Below are 23,804 nucleotides of genomic sequence, written 5' to 3'. Positions count from 1 at the left end.
TTAGAATAAGGAAAGTAATGCATTAAAACTTTGATAGTGTGTTTGTGTGTTACAGAATACATAACAGAATAATGCATCAATGAATAATATAATGAAGGGGTAATGATATTTGTCATTCCTTTGAACAAATTTACTCTATTAATGAGATATACATTTTCTAAAGAAAGTAAGGAATGAATCCATTAGCATCAATGAAAGTGGTAAGGAAAAGTTACTAATAAGCAAATGGACTATTACTTATAAATAAATATTGGGAAAAGCATAAAGGCACAAAGGCGTATGCTTTCTTGTATAGGAATTATGAACATTAACATTCAAGAGAAATAATCATTTTATTCTAAGTTTTACTATTTGTGAATAGATACACCTGCGAAAAAGTTTAAAAAAATATATACTTTATGTTGAATAATGTGAAGTTTTGCTATTAATTTCCAAATTAACTGCTTTTTAAATAAAAATATTGTAATGCTTAAGGAAAAATAGTCCTTTTAAAAGGAAAGATAAATATAGGTAGAAAATGATGTTAATGATACATATTATTAATGAGTAAATATTTGAATGAGAATGTTATGAATAAATTGAGTAAAATGAGTATACTGAGAGTAAATGAGTAAAATGAAAATATTAACACAAATGAAAAAAACATTTTCTATGATTGCTATTAAAAGGTGTAACAGAGTGGGGAATGGGATGTACCCAATTTACATAGAAACAATTCTAAGATATTCCTTTCAGATAATTTTAAATGAGATAGGGTGGAGAGTCAGTGATAAGTTTCAATTTCCTTTTCTGACAAATCTCAGTATAATTAAGAAGCTATTGGAAGAACACATCTCATCACTTTTTTTACATAGCAGTCTACCACTGTGGGATTAAAGAGATCCATATAATTTTAACTCCTATCCTTCCTACACAATGGTTTTCCAAAGCATCAGTGATGGTAGGACTGTGGATTTTTCTTAACAGCTTTACCAAAAACAATCTAGCAAGAATGTCTATAGAGGTTATTTGGTATTGAAGGCAGTTCTAGTAGAAAGCTTGATACATAGATCTATGCTATAGAAGTATAGCTTACCAAACAAACCAAAATAAATGAAACTAAATTGACAGGTAGCAATTTGCTTTGGCTTTCGATGATTTTGCTCCACTTTTCCTTTCTCATCAAATAGATTTTGAAACATTAGTGGATATGGACATTAATTAAACTTCGAACAAAATATTTAAGAGTAGGATTTTGAGACAGCACATTCAGTTGAAATAAGATAGATATGAAGTAGATAAGAAAGAAAATTATCAAACGAGATCAGGTAAGGAAAATTAAAATGCAAAAAATTCATCTGCATTGAAAATAATAAAGCCCACAAACAAATGACAATAACTGAATCTGTGACATAGAAAAAAAAGTCTCAGGTTAAGTGGAAAAGAAATAAATTACTGAGGAGGAAAGAAATTAATAGCTATGGAATCAGAGCTCAAATGCACATAGAATCACTAACATGAATACTAATAAAATATATTTCCCAAAACTAAAGGACTCAAATAATGGAAAAAGGAACATTTTTAAAATTAATTCTCAATAGATAAAATAGTAAAAGACCTGTTTGAGATTGTTAAAATGAATCTCCAAGTATTAAGTTAAAAGAAAGAAAAGTAGCTATCAGATTGTATCCTGGTAATTTTTTTTTTTTTACCCTGGTGAACATTTTGAATTTTAGGATGAATGTGCAAATTATTAAGTTATTCTCACATTGTCTCTTCTATACTGTACTTCTCTCTTCTCTGCTGTACTTTATGATGTTGCACATGCAATTCTGCAAACCATTTTTATGATTTGCCACCTGGTTCTATTTTTGGCAATAATGAATAGAAGAGGGAAACTGAAAGACTAGGGGTTGGGGAGATCGTCTTGTTGCTTTTTGTTTCGTGTTCCTATAAGTATCACCTCATTCTTTCTTTTTGTAGGTGGCAGTTGTTAACGCAAAAATCAACCTTATTGAGATCCCTCAGAACCATCAGCACCAGCTAACTGGCACCTTCTCCCCAGGGCTCAGGTCCCAGGCTAAGGAGTCCCTCTTTCCCATCCCAGATACCTGCACTAGCTAACCAGTGGCCCAATGACAGATGTCTGGGCTTCAACTGCGTAGGTTCCACCTCCAAACTTTAGTATCTTATTATAATCTCTTCTTTTTGTTACTCAACACTAGGGGAGGTAGTTGTTTCCTTTATTATTATTTTTAAAGATTTTGTTATTTTTCCATGAGACAGAGAGAGAGAGGCAGAGACAGGCAGAGAGAGAAGCAGGCTCCCTGCAGGACATCCAATATGAGACTCGCTTCCAGGACTCCTGGGATCACAACCTGATCCAAAGGCAGATGCTCAACCCCTTAGCCATTCAGGCACCCTGTTCCTTTAGTTGATACATTTATGATGTAGTGTTCTCTTGTTGACTTTTTGGTTAACTAATCAAACTTTTGCAGTTGTCCAGGACCAATGTGTTATTAACTTTGTTTAGGGCAGGAGGTTCTCATGGGAGTAAGAGGGAGCATGTTTTGTCATCCTCACAGGATATTAGGCAATGTCTGGAGACTTTATGGTTGTCACACTGGGATAGAGGTAGAGCTGGCATCTAATGCCTAGAAGCCCAGAATTCTGCTGAACACCCAGCCATGCACAGGACAGAGCCTCACTTCCAATAAAGGATTATCTGGCCCCAAATTTCAGCAGCATTGAGACTGAGAATTCCTGATTTAGGGCTACAGAAATGGAAATGGTGGAAAGTGAACACACTAGGTATAGTCATGCAAAAAATATAGACTAAGCACCAAACTTTTAGTAACATTTTGAATAACATTTTGAAAGCTCTTCAGATAATTTTACAAGAAAGTAAGTAAATATGCAGATCTTTAGTGGAAATAATTCTCATGGAACATATTTGATGCTGCTTTAACTGGCAATTAATGTGAAGTTTTAGTTTCTGTTTTATGTGGAGAGACAACCAGAACAATATGCAGTCTTTGTCAATTATCCAAGAAGACAAATTAAATTAAAAAAGATAGCAATCTTAAAATATTTAAAGAGATATTTATTGAGTCAGCTTACTAAAAGTTATTTTAAAAGAATACTTACTCAAAAATTTTTTTTTCAAAAAAAATTTTTTTTTTTCAGATAAAAGAATAAAAATCTACTCACTTGCCATTCAACGCTGCTACACCCACTGTGCTTCGGGCAATGGACATACTGGCTACAAATGTCCATTGCTGACTCTGGGGGTCCCACCTCTCCACGGTGTTCAGATAACTCCAGCCATCATGGCCTCCCACAGCATATATAGGACCTTCGAGTACTGTTACACCTAAAACATAGGATAAATTAAAACTAAATGGGATTTATTTCACACTGAGATTCTTAAAAATCAGATTAATAGTAAAAACTATGATGTAATTCAGAGTAGGCTCTAGCTATCACACAATAGCAGTGGGGTAGAAACTATTTACTATTAATTGTATCATTTTTATTAAAGTGAAAAAAAGAACTAAAATAAATGAGATCTAGATACTTTATAAAAGAAAATAAATATTCTTATTTATATCTCTATGAAGAAGCAAATTCTAAAACATCAGAAATGCTGTATATTATGCCTCTACTTTTGAAGAACATTTCTATACTGCAGTTTGAAGTAGTTTATTACTTTAAGCTATACTACCTTAAAGCAATGCAATATTATCAATTTGAAATTCAGGGTAGGATTTTCTGTGTTTTGGCTTCTTGGTAACTTCATGATAAAGTGATCTAAAGGTTAGAAAATGATGCACTTTTTATTATAAACTGAAATCACTAAACATTAGCAATTAAGACATATTAATGAGTCATCAATGGAAGGGGATTATATACATATATAATATATATATGTATATATGTATATGTAAATAGCTTTTCCACTATATTCACTTCTTTATAGATGAATTTTCTTAAATGTTAACAATTGCTAAATATTTAAATATCAATTTAATATTGGCTGAAATGATTTCATTATATATAGAGAAATTCTGATAAATTTTCCTCCAAAGTTCAAAGTCTGATTGTCAAGGGCTTTGAAGAATCTGTGATTTTACCCTACTTGCCAGCTGATGAATTAGACTGCCATTAATTTACGTATATTGGTAGAAGACATGAGATTCCTGGGTCGGAGGAAAAAGATAGTTCATTATTCTATATAATAACAGCAATAGTCAGATATCACTTTTCTTCTTCTTCTTCTTCTTCAAGCCCCAGTTCCAACAGGATGACCCAAGGAGGATGACCAAGATGACCTTACCATTTCTCTTAGCTTGACCAAAATTTAGACAAGATTCTTCTTGTTTCCAGGGCCCTGACCTCATTTTCCTTAGAGCATTTATTTTAGAAAATGTGTAATTGTACATTATGTCTCTGTCCTTTCTATATGGAAATCTTTTTAAATGCCTCTCACTTGTGTTAAAACCCAGGACCTTTTTCTCAAGGAACTATTTCTTTGAAATGTAAACTTCAAGAAAATATTGAGAGCCTAACATCAGTTGGCACCTTGCTTCCAGTTCTAAAACTACCTCTTGTCATGAAGATAGAAAATTTACCTTACCTTTGAGCAAGACCAATTAGCAAACAGGTTGCCTATGATCCCCTGCACCTATCTGAGCTCTTTTTTTTTTTTCTCCTACCTGAGCTCTTAAAAACCCTCCTCCCTTTGTTTTGGTGAGGTTGAGTTCAGCCTCAATTCTGGCCTCTCTTCCCTGTTGCAATAGCCTTGAATAAAGTCTCCCTTGCTTGTTAAATTTGTCTAATGCATTTTTTGCCTTGACAAGGATCAGTTGGAACTGGAACATGCAGTGGATTGTATTATGAGAAAGGAAATAAATTTACAATGATCAACAAACCTATCACACAATAGCAGTGGGGTAGAAACTATTTACTACAGAAGGAGATATTATCTTCATGCATTTAAGCATGTCTGCCTTTCACTTTGGAAAGAACTCTCTCTATTTTAGCCTTTCCATTATATTAACATCCTTTTAGGCAGTCAATGCCTTCCTGGAAAGTTGTACAGAAATGTGAGAGACCTTTGGAGAACTGTCTTTTAACACAAACCTGAAAATAAAATAACTTATTGTTTATTCATTCATTCACTCATTCATTTGAATGTCTATTATGTGTCAAGAATTGTTCTTAGTACCAAAGATGCAGTGCCAAGAACACAGAGTTGAACAAGGCAAACAAAGTTCCTGCCCTCATTGAGTTCATATACATTGATCAATGAATATTAACTAAAATGGAATAAGTACATTATTCACAGTGAGCAAGTCCTTCACACATATCATACAATTATAATTCAACAAAAGTTAAAGTAACTGATTAGGATTTCAAAAGCTCTCATACATATATTCCACTTAAGAATGCTATTTTACACATCAGTAAATAGATACTTATATGGAGGACATGGTTCTGACTCAGTGATTGCCAAAAATCAAAGGGCATAAACTTTTGATCTTTCTTTAGACAGCTCAAAGTAAGAGGTAGGAATCAGAAGGGATGAATAAATGTTAAATATTTGGGGGAAATTTCCAAAGGATATGGATATATCTTTTGGGTTTTTTACAGAAGCATGTACAATCATTCACATGTCTCAATGATAATTAATTATAATAAGACAAAATTAAACATCGGTGAAGTTTTTAAGGATCTATCCATCAGAAAGGGCCAGATATTAGCATGAATCTAATGAATTTGGATTTTGTTTCTAAGAGCAAAGGGAAATCACTGAAGTGTTAATTAATGAGGGATATGATCACCACAATACTTATTTTGGTGGTGTTGTAGCAAATGGATTGGAGTAATTTTAGGGTGGCAGTAGAGAGGTGGTTAAATTGCAGTTATCCAAAAAGGAGAAGATGGTAGCTTGCACTAGTAGGTTAAAGAATAAATACAGAAGAGTAGAAATATTTAAGATTTATTCTGATTCTGGAGGTTTGTTGTTAGAACATGCTAATGGATTGGATCAGAGTATATTAATAAAAAGGACGATTCATGGACAGATGAATGAAAATATTGAGAACTACATTTTGAAAATATCATGTTTTTTTGGGCTATTGGACATCTAAGTGGGGCATTTTAAAAGGCTGTTTAAAATACATGTCAAAAGTTCAAGTCAATGTTGGAGGTACATGTCTAAATTTTGGACATATCAGCAATGATATGGCATTTAAAGGCATAGAATCAGATAAGGTCACTTAAGAAAATAGTATTAAGAGAGAAGGTAACAGAGACCAGAATCTAGCCCTGAGTGACTTTAATATCAATTATAAGAAAAGAGAACGAAAGAGAGAAGAAATGGCCAGATGGGTGGAAGGAAAACCGGAAGCTTTTGGTATCTGAAAATAAGAGTGGAGAGTGTTTTTATGGGGATGAGGTAATCATCCACTTGCATATTTCTGTCTGAGTACAAATTTCTATTGGGTTTGGAAAGACACAGGTTATTCTCTTTCAAAATAAGTTCTGGAGTATCATACTACAAGTTATAATACAATCCGATAACTACTTAATCAAATATATATCCTATAAAAATCATTGATATGTGATTTGTTTTTTTTAACTGTTTGAGATTGACTTTATGAACATGTTTCAGTCCTAGAGTGTAACATATATAAATTGCCACCGATTTATGAACACTGGATGCCTTACAGAGTGATTTGCGTATTTTGCAGCTGTGATGATAAGTGGACCAGAATAATTTCAAAATTGGAATGATACATTCAATTTCTTTCTTATGTTTACCAAAATTATCTTACAGATGCAGTAAAGCAAGGTTCACAGTGTAAAAAATATTCTCCTGTGCTTTGTTCAGTAACAATATTAAACCTGCACTAAAAAATACTTTAATTGAAATATTTTCATATGTCTTATTTTCTCATGTCTCATGTCTCATGTCTCATATTTTCATATGTCTCAATTGAATGATTATTTCTGATAAAGAATCTCAAAATGTCTTTTTAATGTTTTATGTTACCAAATTATACTTTTTGAAAACACATAATTACTTACATATTTTAAACTATAGAGCCTGCACATATTATTCTCCTTAAGACCTCTGCTGTAAAATATTTAGTAAAATTTTCCTTTAGAGGGACACTTGGTTGGATCAATGGGTTAAGCATCAGACTCCTGACTTCAGCTCAGGTCATAATCCTAGGGGCTTGGAATCCAGCCCCGCACTGGGCTCTGTGCTTAGTGCGGAGTCTGCTTGTCCCTCTCCTTCTGCCTTGCACCCCATTCATGCTCACTTTCTCTCTCTCTCTCTCTCAAAACAAATAAATGAATCTTTAAAAAAGTAAAATTTAATTTTACCCACATAATTTACCTTAAAATATTTATTTTACTATAATCCATGTAAATACAACCAGACATTTATTTTGTTCTCCTAAAAAAGAAACTTTTCCCTGCACTTGTTAATATCATCCATTTAAATATCATCCATTTAATATATTGCTAAATTTGGGGCACTTGGTTAAGTATCTGCCTTTGGATCAGCTCATTATCTCAGGGTCCTGGGATTGAGCCCCAGGTCAGGCTCCCTGCGTAGCAGGGGAGTCTGCTTCTTCTTCCTCTGCTTGTGCTCTCTCTCTCTCTCTTTCTCTTTAAGATTTTATTTATTCATTCATGAGAGACACACACAGAGAGGGAGGTAGAGACACAAGCAGAGGGAAAAGCAGGCTCCATGCAGGGAGCCCAATATAGGACTCGATCCTGGGACTCCAGGATTATGCCCTGGGCTGAAGAGAGGCGCTAAACCGGTGAACCACCCAGGGATCCCTCTCTTGCTCTTAAATAAATAAACAGATAAAACTTAAAGAAATAAAATATTGCTAACTTTATTCGAAGCTCTAAACTTTTCCAAATTAAAGAGAACATATTTTAATTAAAAACTGTGATAACAGAAAGGCAGTTTTTAGTATTGCTTTTTTTGTTTGTATTTTTTCCATTAATTGCATAATCTCAAAAGTATTAGCTTGTAAAAAATGATATTTCCTTTTGTCTATGTAGAATATTTATTATTTATTTATTTATTTATTTTGAGAATATTTTTAAGTGAATAATAATACATTTAAATTTCTATTAAGTATACCAAATAAATTACTTTAATATTACTAATTATTATCTTATAGATGTCTCAATATTTTTAAATTATGAGGAGCTTCAATATGTATATTGTCTTCTATTTTTTTAAGATTTTATTTATTTATTTATGGGAAACACACACACACAGAGGCAGAGACATAGGCAGAGGGAGAAGCAGGCTCCTAGCAGGGAGCCCTATGTGGGACTTGGTCCCAGGGCCTTCAGGATCACTGCTTGAGTCAAAGTCAGAGACGCTCAACTGCTGAGCCACCCAGGCATCCCTGTATATTGTCTTCTAGACATGCATTTACTTTTTATCTTCTTTTATAAACTGTTTTTAAAAATCACCTTGAAGTATATAGTAACACCTAGTAAATACTTATAACTAATGATTATGGTGATTTAATTACAGTGTTATCAAATAGTTTTAGTTCAGAAGCAATAGACCCCTAAATAATAGTTCATTTAGGGATATTTTTGTTTTGTGCAAAGAGTTAAGCAAAAAAAACCCACACATAATTGGGAATGGAGAAATAGATAAGTAAAACATATATATTTATATATATTCTAAAATATTCTCAATGATATTAAATATATATCCATGTACATATACATGTATATGTGTGATATGTGTGTATATATATAAATATAGTTTCTGTGAGAATTTATCCAATATTGTATATGCATATAATATATATGCAAATGCTTTCTATGTAATTATGATATAAAATACTAATAGATTAACACATATATAATTTTTAAATGTTGATCATAGGCAGAATTAAATGGATTATGTTGCATAGGGATATTTTCATGCAATCCTACAAAATCATGTAGGCTTAGATATATTTTTATTTTCGCTTGATCTGCAGAGAAAACATACTACGTACTCGTGTTGTATCCCATTCTCTCCTTAACTGAGACTGTGATTGTCAATCTTGGCTGCCCATTGAAATCACTTGGGAACCTTTGAAAAAATACTAATGTCTGAAATAGAAATTCTTCTCTGACTGGACTACTGAGATGATGCCTAACCACAGAGATGTTTCAAAGTTCCCTAGGGTGAGAACTCTGAATCCTTAACTGAGTTCTCAATCCTGATTGAGAATGACTGCCACAATAGAAAATGGCATTTGTACTAGAACCATTAGGTCTCCAACCAGTAATCTACCTACCTTATAAGTTGCTAAGATCTTTCATGCATGTTGTTTGTGTAGGGGCAGATAATATGGAATCAAGGTTGTCACTGAAGTTTAGTAGTCAGCCAATATCCAATTTTGCTACCATACAGTTTCCATTTCTTGGATTCATTCATCATCCATCCATTTTTCCACTAATTATAACTTCTATCAGTCCATTTCCTCACAGACTGCCCAGTGGGTTGAGGAGGGGAGAGGTGTAAATTAATAAAGCCCACAAATAGGTGCTACCTTAATATCTGTCCATAGGATAAAAGGCATTTCTTCTCCAAAGTACAAAAGTGATGACTGAGCTAAAACCTGGGGAAATATTAGGATTCATTTGGGGGTTAAGGAATTTTAGGCAGAAGGAACATCATATAAAGGCCTTGGTGGTAGAAAGAAGCAGAGTCTGTCTGAGTTGCTGCAAGAGGGCCAGTGTAGCAAGAAAACTGGACAGTTAAGGGATGGGCAGTATGATATACAGTCAGCCTGAAGAGTTAAAATACTATGCAGTGTGGGACCTTATGTGCCCACAAGAATTCTTCTTTTTTTTAACCCTAAGAGCAATGTGAAACTACTAAAATTTTTAAAGCAGAGATATACAACTGCCTTTGTTTTTCAAAAATTCCATGTTTAATGTGGTGTAGAGAAATGAGCATGGATGAGTTTATGCCAATCGTATGTGGTAGGAGTTAATAGAAGAAAAAAATGAAAGACTCAGGAAATATTTTCAAAAGAAGATATATTTATTGGATCCCTTTTCTAATACCCCTTCTTCAACCATTCTACCAACACATGTCTGTTTTTTGTCTTTTTTAAAAAAATACATCCTGGCCATGTGATTTGGAAATGTTACTTAGCCTCATGCCTCAGTTTTTTGATTTGTACAATGGAGCTAGTGATGGTACCTACGCCACAGGGTTGTATCAAGAACTAAATATAATAATATATGCAAAGCATTTAGAAAAGTATATGGCACATATGTAGCATTATGTAAGTATCCAAGATGATGAAGATTATGGTAGCAGTCTATCAAGACCCTAAGTCTTCTCATCAAATTTCAGTCTATGATATCAGGGTAGGGATATGGGAGAGACTTGTGAAGAAACTAGTTAAAGATTTAAATACACTCCACTATTCTATATAGTCTCTGTTTCTGAGGGTTCCATTTATGTTTAATCCCTTGTAAGCAATTTAAAATACTGATTGAAAACCTCCCGCAAAAGAAAAAAAATACCCTCTTTAAATATTTTGCCAAATAAATATATGTTTCCTCCTATGAAAATCCTTGGGATGATTTCATATAATATTTACTCATTGTTTAAAGTAGGAATCTACTAATGTTGTATACATCTAAAGAAAAATAAGCAATCACAATAGATTTTGAAGGGCTATTCTTCTAAATGTTAGCTTTCCTTGTTGCTATGCATTGTTGACTTTTAAGGCAAAAATTATAATCGAGGTAAGACAGATAAGTGTTATAGAAGCTGTGGGTTATAATTGGGTGATTAGAGAGGGTATCACAGAAGATGAGGGAAGTGAACTGTGGTTTAAAAGTTGGCTCTAATTTTCTCACAGATGTAAGTAAGACATTGTAAGAGAAGGGAATCATTTGAGCATGACACAGAAGTAAAAAAGCTGGCTACAAATGACAACTTTAATCAATTGTTATGCCAACCATAAAAATGTGCCCACCTCTAATTGACTATTGCTTTCTGCAATCACCAAGGCCACGCTTGTTACCAACCATTCTCAGACAGTGATTGTGCATGGTGAAGGTGCTAATGCAGGCCCATTCTTATAACACACAGGGCTCTCTGTATTGAAAATTTGCCTGTAGAGCTCCCTTCTGGGGCTGGCCATACTGTTTTTAGAACTAGGTTGTAGTCAGAAGCTCTTTCTACCCAATCCCTATACTCCATCTTCCCCTTTTCTCTTCAGAGAAGTTAGGTCAAGCACAATGGTCTGAAGTCTGTTTTACCCTCTGGATCTTTCAAGGCTGTTTTCTCCAAAAAAATCTCTTGAACAGCTAATCCCACCTTGGTATCTGCTGCTTAGTGAACCCAAATTAATACCATTAAATTAATACTGTTGTTAAAAGAAAAAAGGTTGTAGATAAAGTTGAAAAAAAAAAACAGTGGGGAGGGGGGCAGGCAGGATATAGAAGGCAGTTTAATGAGTATTGATTTTATTTGATTTGATTTTTAAAGATGTATTTATTTATTCATGGGAGACAGAGAGAGAGAGAGAGAGAGAGAGAGGCAGAGACACAGGCAGAGGGAGAAAGAAGCAGGCTCCATGCAGGGAGCCCGACATGGGACTCAATTTCAGGTCTCCAGGATCAGGCCCTGAGCTGAAGGTGGCGCCAAACCACTGAGCCACCCACGCTGCCCATGATTATTGATTTTATGTGAGACTCTGAGGAAGGTTTCATGCTAGAGAGTGGCATCATTAGAATTGTATTCTAATTAGATTAATCTGACTTCATTGTTTAGATCATTGCAGGTAATATGTGCAGAGACAAGTGATAACTGCCATTAAAAAATCTTTTCTACTGTCTAGATGAATGTAAGGAATATGTCATTGTGTAAATATGGCCTTTGGTATACAACTAGTGATATGGGACACATATCATGGAGGAAGTACTGAAAGAACCAGATCTAAATTTTACTATTCAATATAGCTGACAAATCAAGATCCATTAATGCAGCAAATAAGAATATTTGTTGACATTTTTCACAACAGAAATTCAGAATTTAAGGTCTCCTACCTGACTACTGGCAAAGATATTGTAAATTCAGTTGATGTGATGTTACTATCTAAGCAATTGTCCTACTCAAAGGTTGCTCTCTACTGCATTATAGCTAGGGTCTACTGAAACAGATATAATACACTTTATTGCGTATGACAATATCAGCATCTTGAGGTTTCAAGCTCACTTTCCTTAATGACATAAACATATTTGAAAATAATTGTTCTTGAATGATACCCTTTAAAGTTACCTTTAAAGGTAAAAGGAGCTGCTCTCCTTTTTTTTTTTTACATTTCTTTTTTTAATTTATTTTATTTTTTATTGGTGTTCAATTTACCAACATACAGAATAACCCCCAGTGCCCGTCACCCATTCATTCCCACCCCCTGTCCTCCTCCCCTTCTACCACCCCTAGTTCATTTCCCAGAGTTAGCGGTCTTTACGTTCTGTCTCCCTTTCTGATATTTCCCACACATTTCTTCTCCCTTCCCTTATATTCCCTTTCACTATTATTTATATTCCCCAAATGAATGAGAACATATAATGTTTGTCCTTCTCCGACTGACTTACTTCACTCAGCATAATACCCTCCAGTTCCATCCACGTTGAAGCAAATGGTGGGTATTTGTCATTTCTAATGGAGCTGCTCTCCTTTAAGGAATGATAGGATGATTAAAAAATAAATGAGACTCAATATAATTTTAGAACAACCAGTTTCTCCCAGGGTTGTAGTACTGTTCTCAAAGATATACGGTTATGCACAGAATGTTAGTATTGGACGTAAAAACAAATATGTGTGATCCAAATTACATAAAATGCCAATACACTTTTTTCCTCACTTATTTATAATTCAATAAGGGAAGGGGCATATCTAGGCTTAATTCAGGCTTAACACATGCCTGATTATGTGTTAACATCTAACACATATTTGAAGTTCAAAGTATTTTGGCAAATGAATGAATTCACAAATTTTGTGTCCTATGAAAATTTCCATTGTTGTCTATTTTCTGAATGTTAATATCTTGCCTTCCCAAATGGTTGTAAACTGTAACAACAAGGTCTGTGTTTTATATATGTACTCCCCAGAGTACCTAATATAACACTGCCAGTGTGTACCAACAGCCTCTCATACTTCCAGTCTTGTATTCTTAACAGTGCTCCCTGAAAAATCATGCTAGCATGAACACAGTCAGTCAGGCACTTTCTTGCTAATACACTTGTTTTATAGATTCCGTTGTTGCACATTGATTCTCCATAACCTGGCCTCATTCCACCTGTCCAGGCTTAATTTTATTGCATTTCCAAATCCCTTATCATTTGATGTATTATCATTACCCATATGTTCCCTGAACTTTAACATTCTGTACTTCAGCTCATCTAATGAAATTGTGTCCCTTTCAGATCTAATGCAAATCAGAAGCTTTCTGAAGATTTCCCATGCTTTTAGTAAGTTTCTGTCCCTCCTTTATCAATGACTCTGCAAACTTTTTTATTTGAATTCTCATTTTGAGATATAATATGTGTACTAAATACTTTATAAATATATAATATCCAGATTATTTATTAAGTACCAATATATGCATTTCCTATTTTAATTATATTCTACTATCATAAATTTAAAATATGATGGATACCAATTAATAAAGATACTGCTTTAACATGATTGTATTACTTCTCTATATTTGTATTGACTTTAAAAGTAATTTAAAAGAACAGTAATGTGGAAGTAGTTAATTTTCTAAAGTATTTCATGCATTTCATTCATTAGGATTATCTTGTCTCACTTTTATGTATAGCTTAGTGATTATACCTTATTGATTACATTTAAATAACTGCTAAATTATATAAAACTGGGGAAATGATTCTGATTTCATGCTAAATGAAAATGAAATAGGTGTGTGGTGGAAAGATCATACATTTTGAAGATTGTTTATATTAAGCCTAATCATTTATTAACTGTGTGATTTTGTGAAAATCCCTTAACCTCTGATTCTCACTTCTTAATCTTTAAATTAGGGATATGAGCTCTTCTCTTTGGATTGTTCTAAGCAATAATTTACATTATGTTTTAAATCTCATAATATATATGGTGAACGTTTCAGAGCTAAGTTATTATTTTTGTATTTTGTACCTATGCTTTAAATGTTGAAGTCTACGGTTAAAATGATATTCCTGTAGAGAATATCAATTTTCAGGGGATTCTAGGTATAATATGAAACTATTTTATGGACTAATGTATTTCATATAGCATTCATATAATTTCATATACTATGAAACTGAAAATAAGGTGAAATATTTCACCAATGCTAGATGTATTTGTATCTAAGTCAAGCTTCATTTGCAAGTTAATTTCATAGTATACAATCAAATTAAAGGGAAGTGCTTTGGGACCATGATAACTTGAACAAAATTCTCTTCCTCTTTACTTCCAACTCCAAATTTTTGCTTCTGGGAGGTAAAGAGGGATGAAATTTTCAGGCTACTGGGCAGAAATGAGGCTAAAAGATTGCTGGGCTTCCAGGATATAGGCTGGATAAGTTTCTAGAAGACACACTAGAGTCTATTGGTAAGAGTCATCAAAAAGCAAATCCAGCAAAAAAGTTGGCATCATAGATGTTGATCCCTAAAGAGAAGGCTGACATTTATTTCAAATGACTTTTTGGATTTCCTTGACTTTGGCTTCCCAAGAAGCCAAAAATGTGTGGAACAGATGGCTTCAATCTTCTGAGGCTGGGACAGTATAAAGAATCTGCAGAACAGGGAACCTCTGCCTATCCAGTATCCATAGCAGAAAACTGATGGTTGCACTGCTTCTTCATAACAGACCCACTGAGGTCTGAGTCCATGATGCCTTTCTCACCATCTGTCAGAATTCCACAATTAGGGCACTCCAGTCACCTAAATCTGAGACACAATGAACTTATGAACAATAGTTCTTAGATTAATCAAGGAAAACTTTAAAAATTATATATACATATATATGATATATAAATATATTTTAAATAAATATAAAATATAGAAAAATATAATTATATATGTAATAAATATATTTTTAGTTAAAAATTTATGGGGATGCCTGGGTGGCTCAGTGGTTGAGCTTCTGCCTTTGGCTCAAGGCATGATCCTGAAGTCCAAGATCAAGTCCCATATCGGGCTCCCTGTGAGGAGCCTGCTTCTCCCTCTGTCTATGTCTCTGCCTCTCTCTGTGTGTCTCTCATGAATGAATGAATAAAATCTTAAAGCAAAAATTTAAAATAAAATTATGTATTAAAATATATTTATATTTGCATGAGCTCTACTAGAAGGGTTGTGATAAAATTTGCTTGAGTTGAGGACCAGCATCCATAATTTAAAAGATGGGAATAATTTGAATGTGTAGCCAGCATTGAGAATTGCTGCCACAAGGAAAAAAACAACTCTGGCCCAGTTGCTAGAGAGGAGAAGTAGAATAATCTATAAACCTACTCATCTAAATAGAATTGCAGAGGAACTGCCAAATTGTTTAAAAGAAAGGAAACTGTAAGGGACTTTATTTGCAACCACAAAAGGAAATTAATGGTGATTTTACAAAGTGTGTGTTTTGGGTGCCTGGATGGCACAGTTGGTTAAGCATATGCCTTTTGCTCAGGTAGTGACCCCAGGGTACTGGGATTGAGCCCCATATTAGGCTCCCTGTTCAGCGGGTAGCCTGCTTCTCCCTCAACTTCTCCCCCTTTGTGCACTCTGTCCAATAAATAAATAAAGTCTTAAATAAATAAATAAACAAATAGTGTGTGTTCATATATTTACTTAAAAATATATTGATTTCTATTAAACAATACGGAAATATAGTTGGAAGAATGATATTGAGATCCAAATTAGTGGCCTTGAGAAATAATGAGGAAGAAATAGCTTAAGGCATAGAATATATAAATAGATGAGGACCTGAAATAAAACAGACTGGAAAAAAAAATTCAGGAGAATAAATATGTGAATAATAGCAGTTCCTGGAAGTAAAAGGGGACATATTGATGTTATGATTTTGCATATGCTAGAAGAAAAGTTTCTTCACTGAAGAAAAATCTTGATATATAGATTGAAACATTGTTGAGTTCGAGGTAGGATTAATGAAAAAACAAAAACAACGCATACTTGGATATATCCTTGTAAAATTCCTGAGCTTCTAAGTATTTTATTTTATTGGCATTTGGGAGGAATTAGAGGAATTTTATTTAGAACAATTGTCTTGCTCAAAAATATTTGGTTTAAAATATGAGAGCCAAATACTTCTGATTAAAAGAGCACTTTAATAATAAATTGAAAAGAAAAAAAGAGGAAAGAGAAGAAGAAGAAGAAGAAAAAGAAGAAGAAGAAGAAGGAGGAGGAGGAGGAGGAGGAGGAGGAGAAGGAGAAGGTCAGTATGTTAGCTTTGATACTAACCATGAAAAAACTCATTTTTTGAAGTAAAAAAGAGATTTTCAGATTGGGTTAACAAAAATCAGTCACATGATATTACCAATAAGCACATATATAAAGTGATAAAAGTGGAAAACAAATTGGTTAGCAAAAAAATTAAAAGGCAGGCAAATGTGAACAAAAATATAGAATTTTTTAAAAAAGATTTTATTTACTAATTCATGAGAGATAAAGAGAGAGACAGAGATATAAGGCAGAGGGAGAAGCAGGTTCCCTGTGGGGAGCCTGATGCGAGACTTGATCCCAGGAACTTAGGATCATTACCTGAGCCAAAGGCAGACACTCAACCACTGAGTCACCCAGGCACCCTCAAAAATGTAGAATTTGCATTAACATTAATGTCATACAAGGATACATAGGGATATATGATATGGCTAAATTGATATACAAGTTATACAGAGTTGGTTTCAAAGTTCCCCACAAGAAAAACCCTGTTTGCACCAAAAGACATAACTAAATTACAAATGTAAAATCTATTAGAAGTGACAAAAGTAATAAAAATACAATTATAGTGTGAAATTTAAATATACATCTCATAGCCTTAGAAAGATATAGTAAAAAATATAACTATGTCTGAAGAATTGAACAAATTAATTAACTTGACTTAATTGATTAGTATAAAACTATGCATTATTTAAATGAAAAATACACACTTTTTGGAGATAAAAAGTAATATTTAATATATTTTCAAATTAAAAAGTAAAACAAACGTTCCATTAGGGAGACACTATTATTAAAAATAAAATAGTTGAAATTAATGAAAGAGAAAACAAACTAATGTAGGTAGAATAGATATGCTCCAATGCTTTATTCTTGAACAGATCACTCAAGTTTTTTGATATTTATATACCTGCTTTTAAAAATTGGGATACTAAAAATAACCTAGATTAGGCATGAGGAAGACATTATCACAGATGCATGAGAGATTGAAAGAATAAGAGAGTGCTATGAACTGAATGATTTGTGTCTCTCCCTCCTCCCAAATTGATCCATTGCATTTATACCCCCAATGGGATGGTATTTGGAGCTGAAGTCTTTGGGAGGTGATTAGGGTAAGATTAGGTCATGAGTGTGAAGTACTCATCATGGGACTGGTGACTTTAAAGAAGAAAGAAAGAACAACTTATCTCTAAACCATGGAGGGGGACATAGCAAGAAGGCAGCCATCTGTAAGCCAGGAGGGTGGCCTTCACCAGAAACTGACCAGATAGGCATGCTAATTTCAGACTACCAGCCTCTGAAACTGTGAGAAATAAATTTCTGATTTTCAGTGGGAAATTCTATTTATAAAATATCTTGTACATATTCTTTCCTTTTTTCTCCATAATTTAAATTTTATTCAAATCTGATGTCATGTTGTAGTAGTCCTCCTATTCAATTTACTAACTGTATATCTATGTTCTCCAATTGACTTTTTAAAAAAGATTTTATTTATCAGGGGCAGAGAAAGATATCTAGATATCGATATATCTATCTATCTATCTATATATATATATATATAGAGAGAGAGAGAGAGAACATGAAGGAGGGAGGGGCAGAGGGAGAAGTAGACTCCCTGCCCAGCAGGGAGCCAGACATGGGACTGGATTCCAGAGCTTCAGGGTCATGACCTGAGCCTAAGGCAGATGCTTAACTGACTGAGCCACCCAGGCACCCTCCAATTGACTTTTGATGCTTCTCTGACATTGGCACTAATCTTGTGGCAGCATAGATTGTCCCTGTTCAAAAGCTTCAAAGATTTTCCACTGTTGAGAAAAAAAGAGAAAACTTCATGATGTGACATAATAGATTGATCAATATCTGGCTTTAACCTTTTGAAATTGTATCTATCACTAATATCCATAAGTTTTTAAATCAGTGAAATGCAATACTTGGTGTTTCATCTCTGTTCCATGTGTCCTATCTTTCATGAGATCTCTTATATTGTGTCCTATTCTACAAAAGATCTTCCCCTATGGTCACATATGAAAATTGTACCCACCAATAAAATCTCTACTCAAGTCTTAAGAGATAATTTTTTTCTTACCAAGCAACAAAGAACACAACTTGGTTTGATAATTGTTTTTTTTTTTTTTTAAATAAAGCTTGCATTTTTCTAGATTGTATTAAGGTAATGCAGAGTCTGTGTCTCCTAAGAAATAGTCTTTGTGAAAGTAAGTTTTGTTTTGTTTTGTCTTGTTTTGTATGAATTATTATATCTCACAAAGCACCTGCAACTGTAATTTAGGCTTAGTGGACACTCTATAAGTGGGTGTTCACCAGAGGCATGGGTGGATGAGCCATGAAGGAAAAAGAATGAAAGAATTGATTAATTAGGCAAACTAAAGCCCAGAATAACAAACTAATCTTCTTCAGTGGTTTGAGATGCAGCATATGATATTACAGATTCCCTAAAGATATGGAAATGGTTGTACAGTAGTTTAAAAGAAAATTAGAAGATAAAGCTTTAAGAAATTTTCCTCTGTGAGAAAGTTATACTGATTCTTGTTCATATTTAATTAAGGTATCCATAATGTTGAATTAATATTAATTATTTAATAGATGCTCACAGAATAAATTTCCAAATTATTAAGTAAAATCACTACAAATAAGAAATTAGGCTCTTAAATACAGAGAACAAACTTGTGGTTGCCAGACGAGTGGGGGGGGGGATGGGTAAAGTAGATAAAGGGGATTAAGAGGTACAAACTTCCAGTTATAAAATAAAAAATTCATGGAGATAAGAAGTACAGCATAGAGAGTATAGTCAATAATATTATAATAGCATGGTTTATTTATCATGGTTTGTGTTAAGTAATGTATAGAATTGTCAAATGAATATGTTCTACTCCTAAAAACTAATATAACATTGTATATCAATTATACTTCAATAAAAAAGAAATTTGATGCTTTAAGACATTGTATTTACTGTGAATAGTAAAGTGAAACAATTTTTAGAACTAAAAAATGTTTCTCCCCATTATTTCATATAGAGTAATATAACTATCAGAATAAAGGAGTAATTAATTTCCACATTACAAACCAAAAATGAATCAGAATATTAACTTTTCTAAGTCAATATATTTTGAGTTATACTTGAATCATTGGATTTATTCTGGGTCATTTTTAAACAAGCTTTTAAAAGCAAGTAATTACACACTTTTCATTCTTTTAAGAAAAAAGCAATTTTCTATTAGGAAAGCAGATGAAGATTGCACCACTGTCTTCATTAAACAAGTGTCTAAAAATTTAAAGGAGATATTTTATCAAGTATAAAATCAAGACTAACATAGCAAGTGATTTCTAGTCATCAAACACATTTCAGTACTAAAAACATTTTCCATCTCACTTTGTCTTAGAGATTAATTTTTCTCACAATTGAGCATAGTTTATTTCTATACACATGGATCTTCCAGTGATGTAAAACCCTAGTAATTATTAACAACTTCATTAGTTAAGATCTTGTTTATACTTTTGTTAATTGTTAACTAAGTATTTCTTGATTGAACTTACATATTCCTGAGTTTTTTTCTAGGTTTATTGACTAAAAGAAAAAAAATATGCTTGAACTTCAAGTACACATAGAAAACAGGTATGGTTGAACAAGTATGGCTTTCCTCTTAACAGGGAACTAATTTTTTAAAAAGATTTTATTAATAATTTTCTATAACCAATGACAGTATCTTACATTCATTTTACAGAGTTCATTTTTATTCATTATTTTTTCAATTTTTTTGTTAATCATGTCTTTTAACCAGTTTTATAGCAGACTATCAATTTTGAAAAAAATATTGCAAATATATATACATCTAAAAGTTAAATCATCAAATGCACTTTATGTTAGCAAATGTGTGTGTGTGTGTTGTTTTTATTATGAGCTAGCAATTTTTTAGGCACTTGTGAGCAGTTAAAAATGAATATCACATAACCTCTTTCTAAAAGCTAGGACACTAAATGTGGAAAAATGCACAATTATATAATCATGGTCTATAATCATGGGTACTATAATACACCCACTGTAAAATTGGAGCAGATGAAAGAGGATAATAGCATTGCAAAGAGTGGTAAAAGAAGACTTTACCTAGGAAATGACATTAGATGCATCTGTTGAGGGATGAATAAGAATTCTTGAGTCAGGGACGAGAGGAAGGTTCAGTCTGGGGGGAGGCAACAGGTTGCACAAAGTAGGCCTTGCCCAAAGTGAAACAGCTGTGTGAGTTTTCACCTTAGTATTTCATTTAGTGAGTGTGATAAATACCGGGATGTAGTAGCTGAAGATAGTAGTTTAAGGCAGTAGTTTAAGGCAGAATGAAGCAAACGCTAAATTTTGGTGATCGCTGAATGTCATGTTAAGGAGCTTGTTCTTTCAACACAAGTGAATAAACAATTAGACTTGTATTTTGGGAAATTAGCTGGTATAAGAGATAGTTAATTGAAAGGCAGACTAAGATAAGTATTTCTACTATATAACAGCACAACATACGACATCCAAAACATTTTATTTATCCTATCCTAGCCTAAGTTTGTTAGTCACATATTATAAGTATGTATGGCAAAGGAAATGCAAAACAAAGATATAATCTTCAGGGTGTCTTTGGGAAGCTGTGATTGGCTTATTTCACTGCTGTAATATCTGGTCATTAAAACAATGCTAGTCAGCTGCAATATATGCTTTCTGGCTCTAACCAACCTATTCCTCCATGCCCCATAAGTCTCCACATCAAATTCCTCCAACTAATCAAAATTATCTGCACCTTAATCTGACTCTATTATTTCTTCTATACCTTGATCACTCCTGTTCTTTTTTTTTTTTCTTTTTTTTAAATCACTCCTGTCTTGCATGTTTGGTTATTCTAGCTCGTTCTGTCTAGGGTATTATTATTTGACACTGTGTGCTTATTTGGTATTGTGTGCTTTTATCAACTTTCTAAGATAAGAGAAAATGAACAATCAAAAAAGTGGGTTCCTTACTTTCTATATCTTAAATATGACAACATTTTTAATCCATTGCTTTCAAAATTGTCCTAAGCAGTGAGAATCAACTGCCTCAATTTACTTTTAATGAACCACTTATCTTTACCTTCCTATCGTAAATATTTTAGGGGGATGCAGATAGGTTACTATGCCTTCTAGAAACTTCTAGATTTAAGAGCCAAAGTTAGAGATCCTTCCCATAAACTTTTCTACTAATAGTCTTTGTCTATCATTTCATGCTTACTTGCATTGTAGCAGCAATTGACCTTTGTTACTGCAAATTCATATTAGCTGCTACTCAAAAACAGTTGTAAAGGTATAAAATGAGAACCAGAAACACTTTCTTTGCCAAGAGGGACTACTAGTGAAGGGATAAGCGTGCATAACTTTAAATCTCAGGGTTTCCTGAATGTTAAATTGAAGGATTATATATTACAAAATTATTTTGAGTGGATTCTGTTTAACAATGATAATACCATAACATGTTTCTTTTATTCCTTAACCAAATGATCACAATATGGAAACGTGTGAATTAAAATGTGAAGATACAACTTCAAGACAGCAAATTCCGCTATTTTTGTGATTTGTATCCCTTTCTGTGTTGTAAAACTTATAAATGTGTGAATTAGATAAAATAATTGCATTAAGACTGAGATCCCAGGAATCCATTATTTTATTGTCTCAGACTTGTATAATTTGTAATTGACACTAGGAAATGCTATTTTAAGAGGCAGCAAAGAAAAGCATGTTGACTGACTTACTGTTCCTTGTCCTGCTATATATATGGCTGTATTCAATGAAATAGAAACAAACAAAAATAAACATAAACAAAAGAAGCAATTGTAGAAGTTGAAAATAACTGCTCAGGAGTCTCTGAAATGTCTTTTCTTGTGGACTTTTTTTTTTTTCACACCATTCTGTCTGCATATACATCATTCCGTTAGAAAGTCTTAGGGATTTGCCCATTGCCTGAGAGTAACTGACGTGGAAGTGTTTTCTAAGCTAGAACCTGAGCAGAATATTAATAAAAAATATCTCTTAAAGCATGGAGTTGGTTGCAAAACGTTTTGAGTATTCTTATGCCAGTAAGTCAATTGCTTCAACTTTTTGAGCTTGTTTTCCAATCTACAAATTAGTGATAATAATAGCACCTACCTCAAGGAGCTATTGTGAGAATTAAGTGAGAAAATGTACTTTTAGATTTTTTTTAAAGTGACTTTTAGTTTAATGTGTTTCCATATACGGAGGGCTAAAAATAAGGTCAAGAAAAAAAATAAGGTCAAGGTCAAAACTTTGTCTAGGAAGGAATAAAGAAATGGTCTGGATTCACATGAATCCAATTGCTTCTTGCACTATTTTTCCTGTAATTTTCCCCCTTGTTCTTCGTAATTATAAATTCTACCTAAAATACTGACATTTTACATTTAGTATCTCTAAGGTTTGGCAATTATTGAGATTCAGTTTCAAGTTACTGCGTGAGGATGTTGAATAATCGATATGTTTTTGTTCATGCTGATTTGTGGAATATGCAACTATTTATATTTTCATTATTGAAACAGGAAAATCCATCTCAATATTTATTTTGATTGTGTTATCTATAGTTAATATGGTCTTTATGAAATATAAATATTTTATAATAGAGATAAAACAAAATGATTGGCTGTACTTTAGAAAAAAATAATGGGACTATTATTTAAAAGATAAAAACTCTAAAGGAAAAGAAACTCAAAAATTATAGATCAAAGTATTTGTCTTTTTGTTAACAAAGAGTATGAAAATTTATACATTCAACATGAAATAATGTACTAAAAATTTAAAGTTTATTCATTAAAAAATCCAGAATTTTTAGATTAACTTATTTTCTGTGTTAGACTATGTCAGCAACTAGAGCACAATGTGTTTTTTTTTTTTTTTTAATTTAGCCTTTATTGAGAGACTGGTCAATTAATATCTGAATTATCCTTATGTAAAGTAACAATTGGAGAAGTAGCCGCTACAAAGAAGAGTGATTGGTTAGCTTTTAAACACTCTAATCAGAAGCTCCGATTGAGGTGTGGACTATTACACAATCATCAGCTATTTTAATCTTAAAAGTATTTTTTAAATATATTTCATAGACCTTTTCTGTCCTTTAGTGAAATGAGTAGCCTTTAAGATATGTAGACTAAGGAAAAATATTTTATAAGCACTTCTGCCCTCATATCAACACTTTATATGATTATAGAATAAGGTTATAAGATTATAATAGGTCAGTCACCTGTTCAAGGTCAAGGACTTTTTTAATGACAGCCAAATATAAGGATTTTATTGCCTAATTC

The 23,804-nt window shown here is 33.0% G+C and overlaps 1 protein-coding gene across 1 annotated transcript in view; it reads right to left on the bottom strand.

Annotated features, from left to right (window-relative positions):
* KLHL1 (kelch like family member 1) overlaps positions 1–23,804 on the bottom strand; it is a 363,308-nt gene that overhangs the window by 35,130 nt on the left and 304,374 nt on the right. The window contains exon 8 of the mRNA XM_072782826.1: positions 3,190–3,352. Within this exon, the coding sequence (XP_072638927.1) occupies positions 3,190–3,352 (163 nt within the window). The remainder of the gene's footprint in view (positions 1–3,189; positions 3,353–23,804) is intronic.

This window comes from Canis lupus, chromosome 17 (genome assembly GCF_048164855.1).
Source record: "Canis lupus baileyi chromosome 17, mCanLup2.hap1, whole genome shotgun sequence".
Classification (NCBI taxonomy): domain Eukaryota; kingdom Metazoa; phylum Chordata; class Mammalia; order Carnivora; family Canidae; genus Canis; species Canis lupus.
Note: the sequence above shows the minus strand (reverse complement) of the source record. Positions and strands in the feature narration are given on the sequence as shown.